The sequence below is a fragment of the Numida meleagris genome, chromosome 4 (genome assembly GCF_002078875.1).
Source record: "Numida meleagris isolate 19003 breed g44 Domestic line chromosome 4, NumMel1.0, whole genome shotgun sequence".
Classification (NCBI taxonomy): Eukaryota; Metazoa; Chordata; class Aves; order Galliformes; family Numididae; genus Numida; species Numida meleagris.
The window spans coordinates 55,789,120-55,805,037 of NC_034412.1; the positions used below are offsets into that span (position 1 = coordinate 55,789,120).

The 15,918-nt window shown below is 38.1% G+C and overlaps 1 protein-coding gene across 2 annotated transcripts in view; it reads right to left on the reverse strand.

Moving 5' to 3' along the window:
* Positions 538-15,918, reverse strand: part of ADAMTS3 (ADAM metallopeptidase with thrombospondin type 1 motif 3) — a 134,748-nt gene continuing 119,367 nt past the window's right edge. For both annotated transcript variants that reach the window (XM_021396767.1, XM_021396766.1), the window contains exons 16-22: positions 13,146-13,226; positions 11,382-11,545; positions 10,644-10,809; positions 9,759-9,891; positions 9,218-9,425; positions 8,358-8,475; positions 538-3,372 (exon numbers count right to left, since the gene is read on the reverse strand). In XM_021396767.1, the coding sequence (XP_021252442.1) occupies positions 2,795-3,372; positions 8,358-8,475; positions 9,218-9,425; positions 9,759-9,891; positions 10,644-10,809; positions 11,382-11,545; positions 13,146-13,226 (1,448 nt within the window). In that variant the 3' untranslated portion in view covers positions 538-2,794. The remainder of the gene's footprint in view (positions 3,373-8,357; positions 8,476-9,217; positions 9,426-9,758; positions 9,892-10,643; positions 10,810-11,381; positions 11,546-13,145; positions 13,227-15,918) is intronic.

Sequence of the window (15,918 nt, forward strand, 5' to 3'; positions counted from 1 at the left end):
TGGTAAGTGCATCAGGACTCTGGAAACATCTGAATGAGTTTAATCTACTCTGAGTGGCGTAGGGGATTAAGCAAACCACTCAGGAACTTTCAAAATACATTTACTTTGACTCAGAAAGCACTCTTCAGTTTTAAACTATCATTATCAATTATTTTTATTAGTACCTCTTCCACAAGTCACAGGAACCTGGAAGTGTGTTAAACCTGTTTTCCAGAGAAAGATGTGGTGAAAGCAATTGTTTTTCCTCAGAAAGAAGCATAAGGCTCTGCAGAAAGCACTGAAGTCCCTTGAGCCACCTTGCACTGATGTTAACTCTGCGGAGCACATGGTATATAAAACCACTGTTTAAAAAATTTTTGTTCTGCATATTCAGTTTTGTTAATTCTAAATTACAAAAATTTTGTAATGGATTTTGATGATACAACATATGGAGGGGAAAGAGCTGTTTTCAAGAGAGTGAAGTTTGGGAATGTACGTATTCCTTCATTTTGTAAAGGATAAAATAACAAAATCATGAATCAAACCAGAAAAAAAGCCTTATTATCTTAAAGATTTTATTGCTACATGCTCCCCAATACAACAAACAGGATCAGTAGTGTACACTTTAATGAAAGAGAAAGTAGCTTGGTAGAAAAGAAAGCAAAAAGGTACAAGGATTATCTACACCCACACTGTATATATGTAGAAGATAAAGACAGAATTTGACTTTTGGGAAATTTCCAAGTAACTAAACACACCCTATTTGTCTGTTTGAGGCTCAGGGATTGTCTATACAATATATTTAATACTAATTTCTTTGACCTTCAAAAGCCTTGCAGAAAGGTAGCAGCAATTCTTTAGAGGTGGTGAGTCAGTACTTCAGTGGGTTAGATTACGCACATCACAACGTAAGATGCACAGTGACCCTATACTCCCTTGAACAGGATTCATCTTCTTAAATTTCATTAACAGTAAAAGTCTTCTAACAACAGTTTTCATCCTTACTTCATCCTAGTCATCCAGTGATTATACATAATCACCTCAGAAGTTTCTTCCCAGAATTTAACCTAATTTGGAATCCTACTACTTTATAGTATGTTAGAGGCACACATTTGTTGTTCTTTCAAATAGGGCAATCATGAGGACTTCTTATGGGGAAGCAAAAATTGCACATGAATATTTAATAGCCTACTTAGAAATTAAAGATGCTTATAATAAAAAAAATGTCATAAGACTTTTTATTTTTTATTTTTAAGAATAAGATCAACAATTTCTCTACAGTAGTTTAGTTAGCTTAAATTTCTGTTCTATCCATATGACATAGCATGTACAAGTATCTAGTTACATCTATTTTATCTTGGCAAGAAGGATAGTCAACTGCCCTTAGTGTAAATATTTAGTACATAAAATACTATCAAGAATTCAACTTTTAATAAATATCTTTAGTTCTCAATCCTATATACAAGTACTTTACAGCAACACACAGGAGAGAGTGTGATTGGGTGGACTGTGAACAAGATGGTTACTGACATAAATTACTAGTACATTATTGCAGTCAGATGCATTGTGCTTGTGGAGATTTTGAGGCGAACCATGCTGAAAAATAAATATCTCTCTCACCTTTAAACCAATGCTTCCAGTAGGAAAAAAATCTCTTTTAAGTCTTGCCACAGCTATTTCTTCTTAGTGCCTATTCTACCACTATGACACTTTTTTAGCTTCATAAAAAACAACTGGATCATCTGGAAAACACAACTCATTTTTGACTTGTGAATATTACAGTACTTACAGTATATACATGGTTTCCTACACTGGTCTGACCTCTTAGGCAGGAGGAGACTTAAGGGACAGCACTGCAACTCCTAAACCGAAGCAATGCCTGCTCAGCATAGGCTGAAGGTGTCAGTGTTCATTTCACAGGCACGTAAAAACATTTTTCCAACCTGTGACTGGAATTATGCTAAAATGTCTAAACCAACTTTTAACGGGCAGGTGGCAATAAGCAGACTCATACCTTTAGAATTACACTTCTTTTTTTCCCCTCTATTTGAAAAGAAAGCATTACATTGTTGATATTTAAAAAAAAAATCAAACAACAAACTCTTTCCTAGTGTCAGTAGATGTAATTCATATGAAAATGCAACTTATCCTGTTATGACAATGCTGCTTAAAAAATCAACTTGTGGAATGTAAATAAGGCAGTACTCAATGGCAGGCACCTAGCAATTGTCCAGAATGTAACATAGGTAAACAGTTGTCTGACAGCACAAAACTCTTAAAAATAATACTGATTTTCTGCAATATACAGTATTTACACAACAGCTGCAAATTTGCTCATACAATATCCATTTATATAGATAAATTAGCAAAACAAGTCTTATTAATTCAGTTGTTCCACTGCAAAAGTATTTTGTATCACGTAAACGTTTGGTACTTCTTGTAGTGGGGTGTTTTCTACATGTGAGTGTTTAAAAACAAAAATAATGAGGTGACTACTGAGGTCATGGCCACTTTCCCTGTACCAGAGCTTGACCGATGCCCTCGGCAACTTTTGTGTACTGTTAGGAATATTCTTTGGTGCTTTCCTCCAACGCATTCAAGCTAACCAGATAACACAGTATGGGAGGAGGATGGGAGCAACTAGAAAGTGAACCAGCACTTCTTGTTCTTTGTATTTACAAGGAGAATGAGTTGATGATCTGCAGTGTCCTGCTCATGGAAAGCAGCATGCACCATATTGTCCAGAAGTAAAGAAATGAAACACAAAGCAAACCAAAGCTTCTTTCTGCAACTATTCTCCATGTGGCATTCACATTCATCTTTCCACAGTGGAGGACCTCAAAGGCCATCTCTTGTCAATTTGCTTCTCGCTCTTCTGTGAGGTTCTTGATGGAGAAGGAGCACCCACTGTGGTGTTATTAGCTGACACCACAGGAACAGCTGCAACCAAAGCAAGGTCATTTGGAAGACCAAGACTGCTGCTGTTGGCAGGTGGCTGGTGGAGCAAAGCAAACAGCCTGGAAGTCTTGCTTGCCAGAGGAACTCTCCATTGTGGAAACTCAGCACCTCTGGGCTTCATGTTTGATGGGGAGACATGTGTATCTGTATCCTCTTCTGTGAAGCGAAGCCTGCCCAGGCCCCTTCTCCCTGGCAGGAACTCTGCATAGTGGGGAACTAAAGGCGTTGGCATCACCAAAGCTCTAGGCAAATCACTTTGATCAAACATCACTTCCTCCTCAGTTTCAGCAGCTTCAGTAAGGAATGGTGGTGGGAGAGTGCTGCTGCGCTTGCTGCAGGACTCACAGCACAGCTTGTTGTAGCCAGGGATGGAACAGTAACGTGCAAGCACTTCCATCTGACAGAAGATAGATTTGTCTCCCATACAGGGCTCATCTGCAAAACAAATGCAATGCTGATTGTAAACCTAGTGAAGAGCACTGAAATACTCGCACAGCATTTAGATGGGCACTGATAAAATAATGCCTGTTTCCAAAATGATGGGCTAGTCTGACATGTTTCATCCGTGAAAGAATTCACCAAGCCCCTAAAAATAAACCAGCCCCTTTAAAGAGGCCTATCTGTGAACAAAAAAAAATCATCAGTTACTTTGAAAACGTTGGCTTCTGTGCAGACCAGTAGCAAAGAGAGGAAAGTCATGTTTGTGGAGGACTACAACCAGCAATTCACAGTGCTAACTCTCCAGTACCAGTCTAGTTGTCTTTCTACCTGCCTCAAATCTAGCCTGAGAATATTATCTATCAAAAACATTTAAAACAATTAAATCTTCCTTTAAAGAAATCCCAAGCAGTTATTTTGGATGGTCCTGTGTGGAGTTGGGTTCAATGATCCTTGTGGGTCCCTTCCAACTTGGGATATTCTATGATTCCACAAACTCTCAAAGATGCCTTTTGCATCATCTCTTGAAGTGTTAGAAACATTTCTTAGTTTTTCAGTGACTCAAACATCAATGGAGAACTGATGGAAAGCTTCTAACAGATAGGTCAGATGTAAGATGCCTTCAGGTCATATAAGGCATTCCTTTCAGTCAGCAAAAGACGACTTCCTAAAGAAGTCAAAGTTGTACTTGAGATCTCAGAAATATCAGTCTTTTTTTGAGCATTTGCTTGATACTTGTGTTGCAGTCACGCTGGTCAAAAAGGGCAGAGAGGAAAGCCTTAACACACATTAAGTCAGAAGAAATATAAGGCTTTTATACTGAGCAAAAAAGAAAATCCGTACTCAGACCTCTTCAGCGTGATCCATCACATGAACTCAAAGGCAAAGTTCAAAGTTTTAGTGTCACTCGAACTGGGACAAACATTTGAGAGTTTCTAGCACTCAAGAGTTGGTGGCAATATTGAACATTTATGTTTTTAATCTTACAATCTGTTGTACTAACCATATCACCTAAATCAGGTGCAAAGGCTTTAGCAGCAGTCAAGAATCAGATGAAGAAAATACAAACATTTAACACTTCCCAGGACAGAAAACCAGCAATGAGGACAAATAAATTGCTTGGTGCATCCAGTAACTATTCAAATACTTTAGGGAGAGACTAGCAGGACATTTCCATTAACAGAATTTTCCTAAGATATCACAGTTTATTTGAAATGGTATTGATGGATTTTACTTAAAATAGAAGTATGCAAAACCATAATGTAAATGGCCAAAAGCTAACTCTGACCATTGAGAATATCTGTTCCATGTGTGTCTTCCATTCATAGTTAGCAATTATTTAGTCAACATTTCAATGAGCAACAGATGGCATGTAATGCCACTTAATAAGCTCTGAAATTAAATTAGCCTTCTGTACTGTGGTATTTTCTCACTAGTATAGACGTTGTCCTACCACATGTCAACAGTATGTTAGGCAACCAAGTTTTCCTATTTTAAAATATGAATGGTAGTCCAACCCCTCAATCAGTGTAGATCAGTTTAATTGCACTGAATTCAGTAAAATTACACACTTCCATGAGTGGGCTTGTGGGACGCAAATTATATGACTTCAGCACATAATGTAAAATTTTTCCTTGCTCCTAATCCCAATGTGATTCCTTGGATAGACGTTTATTGGTTCTTGACAAACGTAGAATTAAATTTGCAGCTTTGACTGAGAATATATGTAGTCCATGAAGGCACGCAAGACTATTTTCAGCAGGAATTAGCATGGAAAATTCAAGGGCTACAGTCATAACTCATCTAAACTAGAAAAGCTAATATTGAAACACAAATCTTTGCATCATATATAGAGTAATAATTATGCTTCCATGTAAATGAGATCATATGATCTGGAAAATTATGACAGTCATCTTATTAACACACTGTGATTTATATCTATATATAAGTGAAAGCAAATATTATGACCTAAAGTAACAAACAAACCCAAAAAAGAAAGTACCAAATGATTATTTTTGTCATTCCATAGTGGCAGTGCATCTTATTGCATCCTGTTCTCTAATAGCTATAATTTTTCTGGTATTGATTTGCAATGGTTTTGATTTTGTGACTCAAATGATAGTGCAAAGATTTGGTTTTGTACTTATCTACTTCCAGTAGGTTCCATAAGTACAATCTTGGAGCTATATACTCACATAATCCCTTTTTTTTATTTTTTAGGTTAATTCTGCACAACCTAGTCAACAATTTCCTATTCAGTATGGAAGTGCTCGTATCCTTCTGCTGATGTTCACGGTAAAAATTCTCCTTCTCACAGTTTGTGACTTGCTTCACGGTAACTGAGAGTAGAAGACACAAGAAAGTGTATCGGTTCCCTAGCGAATCTTTAGAAGGTGAAGCTATTAGAAAATAATTTAAATTGGCTCAAAAATTTCAGGTTACATTTTAGAAGTGACGCAGTTCTTACAAAAAAGATCACTGTAATTGTACATCCAGTGGGATGTTAGGTGGAAACATCCCACTGAGAAATCTTGCTTTGAGCTGGAATCTGGTATTCAGGCATTAAAATTTGAAACACCAGGTGGATATTTCTGCATTTTGAATCACATGTTGCGAGGAAGAGAGAGCTCATAAAAAGACTATCCAAGGACCTGTTCATCAATTTATGCAAGTACCACAAAATCAATTCTTGTAATCTCTGCTGAGGCATATGATAGAAGAGATGGTGGCTCTTCTCCTGTATGCAGACATATGTTTTCTCATGAAATGGAAGACAAACGTTAACGTGCCACATACCACAAAAAGAATCACACTAACTGAGGCAAATGTTCATCACAGCTCCATTTAGATTGAATTCTCAGCAATTTTGCGTTTGCACAATAAATCATTTGTCAAAAACATCTGATGTAGACAAATGTTTTGCTATGTCTAATGCCCTGAAAATCAAAATAGTAACCAAAGCTATACAAATTTAAAAATAAAGAACTACCACGCTTTTCATGCATAAATGGCTTACCTAAATAAATATTACAGAATAATATCCATATTTTAGCTATATTCCCCCCAAACATAGAATGTGGTAGAAGCCACATTAGAGGAGTGGGGTGAAACAGACTATTTGGTCTGAAAGAATACTGTCAGCTACTTAGTGCAGAGGCAGAAAATGCCAATGCTTGGTAAAAGCTACGGCCCAAATTCCTGAGCAGAACAGAGAGGTCTGCACTCAAAGAGGATGGTACAGTGTGTCTGAGGAGCAGAACCCACAGGTATCCTGTGGTTTTGCCAAAGGTCTGAGGACTTGGCTGAATGCAGCTGCCTGGGCCCTGGATGCCATTTTTATGAAGACCAGGTTGTGCTGTAGGTTTGCTGCAGCAAGGCCAGATGGATCAGTGCATTTACTTGGCCATTACTTTGTTGTTTTTTTTTAAAGCTGCTGCAAGGTGTACTATGTCCTCCTTCTTTAGGGAGTGAATCTAGTGTTTCAGAACCCCGTTAGGCAATGGCAGTACCTAGACGTGACCACAGAAATCCTTCCTTCAGTGGGGCATAAAAATATGAAAAAATAGAATGAGTATTAACCAGTGTGATTAAAGAGCATTGGTAGAGGACCTGTACAAGGCTGTCTATTGCTTATTTCCCATATTAGCAGATCCAAAGTCTTACATGTCAGTGGCATTTGGTTCTGAGTATGACTGTGAAGGAGACATAGTAAGATTGTGTGATGCCTAATTTCGAAAGGCTGAAATTTAACACTGGCCAATAAAGAAAATCTCAGCTGATGCTTAAAGTAGAGATTCTTAAAGCTGATGTTTAAATTACAAGATCAAATATATCTGAATCGTTCTGTGAAGATGTAGCCCTTACTTATTTTAGCTTTAGAAATGTTTGTATCACCAGTGAAAAATTAGTCCACAATGAATAAATAATTTTAAATCTGGTACTTGTTTATAAAGTCACAGATAGTGATTTGCTCCCACCTAGTGGATACACAATTTCTTAACTGTTCACTGCTCCCAGAATTGTTTTCTGCTCTGAGTCCTTTCACTGGCAACAGCAGAAGACAAATAAGAGCAAAGCACAGACTTTCACCAGACCTGTGGCAAGCAGTTACATTCAGTCTGTAGGAAAACATACTGCACACTCTAAGAACTCTTTTTTTCTATTTTTTCTACGATCCAGTGGTCAGAATATTACTGCTATCATGACAGATTTAAAAAAACAAACACAAAATCTCATAAAGTTAAGGGCTCAAGGGAACAAAGACTTTTTTGTTGTTGTTTATAAAAAGATTAAAAATCTGTTTAAAAAAATCTATGAAAATAATGTAACGAGATTCCCAGGAATCCTATTAATACCCTATGGCTCAATTTTTTGTATTTGTATTTTCATTTCTTTAATTGGCCTCACGCTGGGATCTAGAGGTCAAGTAAGGTCTACCTGGGACCGACTTTCATTTCCAGTGCAAATTTTTGCAAATACAACTTAGGCTAACATGTCCAACTCCCCTGTTTCAGCATGTTTACAAGAGAGGGCCCCAGTATGTGAGAAATACAGATCACCCTGAGGTAGAATATCAGTAATGTGCTGGACCAAAAAACAGGGCACCGTTAGCTGGAATAATGCAGAGAGATCACCAATGAATGATGTATTTTCTAGCATGCAAGAAGTAAATGAGGTTGTGTGGTTGACACCTGACAGCATAGCATCTTTAAAACACAGTTCTGTACAAATTTGGCATGTACACTACCTGATCATAAGCACAATCTCTGACTGGTCTTAGAAACCAGTACAGATCAACACAGTAGGTTCAACAGGTAGAAATAAAACTTCAGGCAGGATTAAATACAGTGCATTATTTTTCATCAGAGTTCACTCAACTATGAAACCTTAGTCTCTAACCCTGGAATCATTCTATGCACTGACACACTGCACTGAGACAGGAATGGTTACTCTCATTTGCTGCAATCAGTTTGTTTCCTTACCATTACAGGGAGGGAGTTTACAAACCCTCACTGATTCTGGCTTTTCTCCATTGCAGTGGTCACCAGCACGGCATATGATCTGCCGGGTCTCGGTTCCCTCCCCACAGGTCACAGAACACTATGAGACAGACACAAGACAATTCAGGGTATTTCACAGCAATGTGCAATAGTTAATGTGTCTAAAATAGCCCAGGGCTGGTTTTCACATCAGGCTGTACATTCCAGCAGTTTGTTTTGAGAGCAGGCTTTAGTGGAGGCTGACATTATGGAAAAATATGTAAAAAAAAAGAGGATGGCATTTTCATCAGTCCTTGCTTTCTGCAATGTTAAATTTATTATTAGAGTATATTATGTATTTTTCTTCTTAGTCTTCCTACAGCTTATTCCTTGACAATGTAACAGAAAGAAAATAAAAAAGACATGGAATTCTAACTCAGTGTTCACTGAGTTAGCTGTAGTGTTCAGGTGTTTGTTTCTAAGACACCGTGGGAATATTAACACTTGCAGAAACTCAGTGATTCCAATGCAAGTCCATGTTGGTACAAAAAAAAAAGTTATGCTATCCTCAAAATTGGGAAAATGAAAAGTTGGAAAGTTGACAAAAACAAACAAAATGTCCACTCTTGTTTTGCAGGGTTGTGTATTTGACACTGTGGATATTTTCAATGTTTGTTTCTAAAGAATTTGGCAGAGCTATAGAAGCCCATGAGCCTGGAAGACATTATCTAGTGCTGATTTTCACATTTTGGAGATCTCCGACCAGTGTAAGCAGGAGCGTTCACCACAGGCACAGCTCCAACACTGGAGGTGTGAGGTGCTACCAAAGGTACATTACTCGCTCATGATTGCTGCTTGCCTACCTCAGACCAGGGCCCAGCTTTCCACTGTGCAGGACACGGTACTCTGTTGCATGGCCTGCGACTCTCAGGGCGATCTCCACTACAGTACTTGAAATGGACAGAGCGGTTTGCACCATCATGAAGAGGCTGAATGCAACGCACAGTGCGGATCTGGTAGCCTGAATTCCCACAGGTTTTTGTGCAGTATTCCCACTCGTCTGCTGCCCACCTTAAAAGTGAAAAAGGAATAAAATGCCATCACAACTTTTACCATTAGCCAACCTGCTGTCAGTTCAGGCAGCTTTGAGCATGCTGTTTTTCATTGCTTCTTTTTTTTTTTTGTGGGGGGGGGGGATAGGGAGCATGGGTAGGGGGATGAAAACACTCAGCAGCATCTTACACAGGTAAAAAAAAAAAAAAAGAACAACAAAACAAACCACGTCCATTACACAGGATCTCCAATCTAGAAAGCTATTAGCATCCTATCAAATTTGGCTTGGGTTCATTTTCACCTCTACCACAAAAAAGCAATCATTTGTATTCTTATGCAAGACCAACTTACAGAGGCCGTGTGCATTCCTGAAGATTGCACATTCTACGAATGGGCTTTGGCTTTTTGCTGGCTTCACAGAAGCTGCGATGAACCATTTTGTTATCACTTTTCCTGCGGCACCCATATTTGGTATATTGGAACCCTGGGAAATATTTCAGAAAAATTAGGAAAAAGACTGTTGTTAGAAATTTTTTTGTTTAAATATAACTTTCAAGTATTATTAAATGGTTTTACATGACAGATATTTACAAGGTATTAAATCATGCTCATAATGTGTTCCATTGTCAGGCATAATATTGTTGCAGAGTGCTCTTTGGATGTTGTTTAAAACATGGCCCTATGGTAAGATTATAAGGCCAGAAGGGACTCCTAAGACCTCTTAACCTCTGCACTCCACACACTGATCATGGTACAGAGAGGGAAGAAATGACCTCCTTAGCATCAAGCAGCAGGTCACTGACTAACTGGGGAATGAACTCAAGTCCCAGGTCACATTTTAGCATTCTTGCTACCCAAACAAATTACCTGCTCAACTGCTCTACATAGAAGTTAGAAGTTAATTAGAAGTTTACATTACCCATTATTTGCATAGGAATAACATACTGTAAGCAAAATGAATGGTCAGTAGCAAAAAATGGCTGAGTGCATACTTCCACAGTGACCTTGGGTGCCGAATTTAAACACCTAAAGATTACTTTTTCTTTCCAGGGTGCAAGTGTGACACTTTTGGATAATCAGACACTTAAGATATTTTAAGCTTGGGGACCCAAAATAACAAGCTTCATCTGAAATGGAAGCCCAAGCTTTCTAAAGCATTCACTTCCCCCACCTTCTACTCTTCCACTTCTGGTAATTTGTCATTTATTACTAGAGGGTGCTACATCATCTGTTTACCTCCACCACAGGGTTTGGAGCACTGTGACCAACTTTTCAATGCCCACTCAAAAGTATCTATTTCCTCCTGAAGGACGTTGTTGCTGTTGATAGTTGGTACTGAATCCTCATGAATGATGTATTTGTAAGTCAGGCTAGATCTTGTGTCATTCTCCCGAGGAATGATCTAATAATAATCAAATGCAAACAGCGGTAGAAAACCAGAGCTATTATTTATTCTGTTGCAGAGTAAAGAAACTACAACTTCTTAGGGAAACGTGCAAACTGCTAGTTAACTAATTGGGAAAAAAGGTTTTCTTTTTTATCTTCACAGTTATAACAAGCAATAGTAAGATCAACAGAGCTGTTTAAAATGAGATGCCTTTCTAAGGCTAGTGTTATAAGCTGGCCAAGTAGGACACCATTATCTAGGGTGAAATGTCGCTGTGGCCCAGTGATCTACTTGGCAAGAGAGCAAATAAGTGTTTGACATGTAATGCCTGTTTTTGTCCAAAGCGTCCCACTGACATCTGAGAACACAGTATTGGCACATTACTGCTGCATGAACAGGCAGCATTTTACCAAGGAGAGTAACAGCTGGTGAGAAGAGGGCTTCAGCCTGTCAGCTGTCTCATCTGCATAGGTCTTTCAGAGAGCCATTACACAGCAATCTCTAATCTCGGCACAATCTCCATGCTGGCCATGCACTTTTGTAGAAGACAAAACCACTGTGCTCCCACTGCTTGACATACAACCTACCAGGACAACCACTGCATCATGCAAAGGCCCATCAGTGTGCAGAGTTTCTATGTCATCTTCTATACTGTATTCCCATTCCACACCCAGGTCGATGAAAGATCGGGATCTGGCCTCCTCCCCTTTTCCATTCAGAATATAGTGTCCTGTAGCCTGGTTCTTAATTGCTGAAAGGATTGAAAAGAGTGACAGTCGTGCCTTTCATCGTATCATCTGTAGTCATGGAGGCTTATGTGAAACTTGACAGGAGATATTACAGAAAGCCTCTTGAAGAAACCACACTAGCAAGTGCTGTAGATACATTTGCTCAGAAAAAGGCCCTACAAGGCCATCCCACGTAGCCTCCAAATTCCAGTCTGATGGTAGGTGCATTTACATATTTTATTCAATTTTGCACCTCCTTATCCATATGAAATTGGTACAGAAAGTACCTCTTCATGTGTAATATGCATGTTTTCCATATTGGCTTAGTTCCCAAGAAGCATAGATAATAGCAAGAAATTCAGGTCAAATTTTCAGAGTCTCCTGTCCTCCTTGTTTGCATAAGACCAAACCCAACACTACTGGGAACGCCCATCAGTGTAACAGACATCTCAGCAGACTACAAATGCATTTCTTATATTCCTCAGATTATAAAGGCAACACCTTTTTTCCACACTTCAGTTTCTTTGGCATATGTATGTATGTGCCAGATGCTAAAATCAATAAGCAATGAGTCAAGGCATTTCAACCCCTCGGAAACCGACTGTTTGGAGTTCCTCCAACAAATTCTGAAAATCAGGTAGTATAGGGGTTGGATTATAAGCCAATAAATTAGAAATTAGAAATTACTCTAGGGAAGGACTCTCATTTTTTCTTTTGTACATCTTTTTCTAAATCACCATAAAACATGATTAAAAAATATGCCAACATCTTACATGCTCCTATTATTATAGCAATCAAAATGCAGGAGTTTTGCAGCGTAGCTAGTTAGAAATGCGATGAAACCACTTACTACCAAAACAAAGATGTTCTCTCAGGGGTACTATCACACTGCCCTTGGTCCAAATTGAAGGTCTCAAACCTCAAAAGCCAAGAGTTTTTCTCTCTGACATTATCACAGCCTAAACTATTTCCTCCCTTCTTTTTTAAACTTTCTTCTCCTATTCTTACTGATTTTTTAATAATGGATTTAACTCTGCCTGAAGAGTTTACAATTCACACACTGCCCTAGCACATAAAGAACTGATTAAATGTACGTCAAAATCAATGGAAGACCTCACCGCTCCAGTGTAAGCTAAAAACCTATTAACCATTAGAAAGTGATAAGCAGAAAGATACAAACTGATATAACAACATGATCTTTCCTACAAAAGAAAAATCCTAAATGAAAGAGACTGAAAATATCACGTTTCCCAATCTTCTTTTCACTAAAAAAACTGTTGCTTGCAATCTGCAGCAAATAAGATTATTCAAGATACTGAATCGAAGATACTGAATTCACATATTAGAATGCATCTTTTTTACCCTGACAGTGTCATTTAAATAAGAGTGATGAGAGTCTTTTATTAGTAAACATGCAAACTGAGATCAGTCTAATATTTTGAGGAATTCATATGAGAAGTAAATTTGATTGCAAAGCTTACACCGTCAGTCTGTAACATGCCATCTTGAATGCAGAAGTTTACCTTTACTACTTTAGTTTGGTTCTCATTTCTCAGGTTGTTCTGCATGACTGCCCCATGCTTCTTATCATGCCTCAAAGCCAAACCTGAGGTAGGAACTTACCAAGAAAATGAGGAGAAGCCTCGTCTTCTTGGATAAACACATGTCGAGCACCAGGAGGGATGTCAAACATCTTAAGGTACCCTTTGGCATGTGTAGTAGTCAGTGGAGAAAGCAGAGGAGGAAATAAAAAGTAATAGCCATGGTTAGGAGCGCTCTACATTATCCAGCCTCTACTTGCAGAAGAGGGCATCCACCAACTGAGAAGCACTGTCAGAAAGAAACTGATCAAATAGCTTTGTAACGTATTTGACAGGACCTCCTTATGTTTTTCTTCTTTCCAGGAGTAAAGAGAGAAACCAGTTACAAATCTATTTGTCTCTTGATTAGCTATACTGCTGTAGGCCACATTAATTAACAATTCAGGCAAAAAAAGTATGTTTCCAATGTTTCTGAGTATACAAGGGAGAAAAACGATTCTACCTGATTATTTTTTTCCAAATCACCCATCAGCCTGGCTGTAGGATTTGAGTTTACTTACTGTACTGATACACATATGTCTCTTCAGGGTGTCTGTTTACTTTTGAGACATCAATGATTCTGGAGAAAGGTGGATGTAGTAGATTATATTGTCACTACACATAAGGAAGGGCTTGTCTACATGGAAGTTAATCCAAACCATTTAAAACTACAAACGTAAAATGCATTAATTCAAGTATTACTGCTGAAACGAAAGGCCTGAATTCAACTCTGTACAGTTAAGAATAAAAAGCCGTTCCCAAAGACAACAATTCCTATTTTAAATTTCAATTATTTATCAGTTTAAATAATTAGTGTAATGTTCAGTATGTAGTACTGTCATTTAGGAAGACTAAAATCCATCTTGAGAACCTGTCAGCAGTTACTTCTATTTCACGTTTTAAACCAGAGTTTCACAAGCACTGAAGTGAATATAATTAACACGATGTAAGGATGCAAAACTCTGAGTGTATGGCACTTTCATATTTCTGTATTTTCCCTTTAATGCCTGCATATTTGGTTATGACAAACCTCCTTGAATCCATTTTTAAAGAACGAAGAGCCACGTATGTGTAATGTCGTGGACTTGGCTGATGAGAGTCTGCAACAACAGCAATTGAGGATCTTCTTACTGACCATCTTTTGAGCATATGAAACACAAAGCTTTTGCCTGATTTGTTGTTATGTGTCTGTGCCTTGTTGGAGATGAGAACTGCAGCAAGAACTCTCCAGTTGCCATGGATGCCTCTTTCTGCAAGCACTTGAAACTTACCCAGAGTATTTTTAGACTCCTTTGTTTCAGAAAGGGAAATATTGCGAGCTCCTTTGGGCAATGTAAATGCTCCTCTCGTCTTCCCTTAAATAGAACATCTGTAATTAGTGCTATGGGAGCCAAGTCTCGTTATTTCATTGACTACATTGTCAGCTAGATGGTCTTAACAAATACAAAGTATAATTTACATTATGCATTCAAATGCACTTAAAGCAGCATTAGACACATCTAGCAAATTTTAATAGTCAATGAAAGTTAGACCAGTGAAAATTCAGGTAGGTGATTTTAAGTTGGATACTTGCAGATTTCATTTTCCAGAAACTTGAATTCTTTTTGGCACCTCTTGCTTAAATGTTTTCCTGTTGGAAGAGGTCAATTAGTCTTTTTAATGACTAGATTGTCAGAGATACTGTAAAACAATAAACATTTCATAAACACTTTCATTAACATTTCGAAGTGGCTGATTAATAGCAGTATTTCCTGAACTACATTTCTAGTACTCTCTATCACTTAGAACTGTAGTGCTTTCCCAACACTGAGAACACTGTGAAAACACCCAGTAATCTGCTGTCACCCCATAAGACAACGCAGCTACTCAGTGGCTCCCAGGCAAAAATACTGAGCCAGAACATGATGGGGTTAGTAGTGTATTTTGCCCTCTGATGAACACTCATTTGCCCTCTTATCTCCTAGGGAGTAAGCCAAACCACAAGCTTAGGTTGTACATCAACGGGAAGCTATAAGCTGCAAACCACTGCTACAGAATATAGAAACCAGATGCACCAGAAGAAACTCTTACTGGACTTGATCCAGAGTTGTGACATGAATATTCCCTCTGCCCCTAAAAGTACAATTATTTTCTTTTAGTGAAAAAGATTAGAAATAAGCTTAGAAGGCTGAGAGCTAATTTCTGCTGATTACAGATTGGGTTTTTTTTGTTTCAGAAAAGCACAGCAACTGCCAGCTCAAGAAACACACAAGCCTTTATAAGAGGCTCAAATTATAGTCTTAATTCCATTATCCCCACATCACAGTAATTCTTGCATAATTTCATGTCTAATCCACCAGTTGCTTCCATCTTGTTAAGAAAGGTTCTCTAATGGCTCTTACAGCTACAAACAGAAAACTTCTCCAGTTGGTCTGTAATTAATACATATTTTCAGCAGAATATTTTACATATTTTATTTCCACTTGCCCATTAACTTTATCTTTGTCCAAGTTTAGTTTTGTTGATCACTTACGGTCCAAATGTAATTACTGATGCTGCAATAAAGCTTGCTTCATGACTACAATTACCAGGTTCTAAACTGTTAATGCAGATATTCATGTTATCTGCCTCTAAGTCTTTCTGCACTCTATCTTAAAACATTTAGTTCTGTCAAACAGATATCTCTGAAATAGCTGCTCCCAGTCATACTGAAGATGCATATCCCTAAGTAGCTTCCCCAGACTGAAATGAAAGCAATACAGGAAAGTCTTAAAATACGCAATATTCTTAGAAAAAGATATATACAAGATTATACTGCCCTAGCTTAACAAATAACT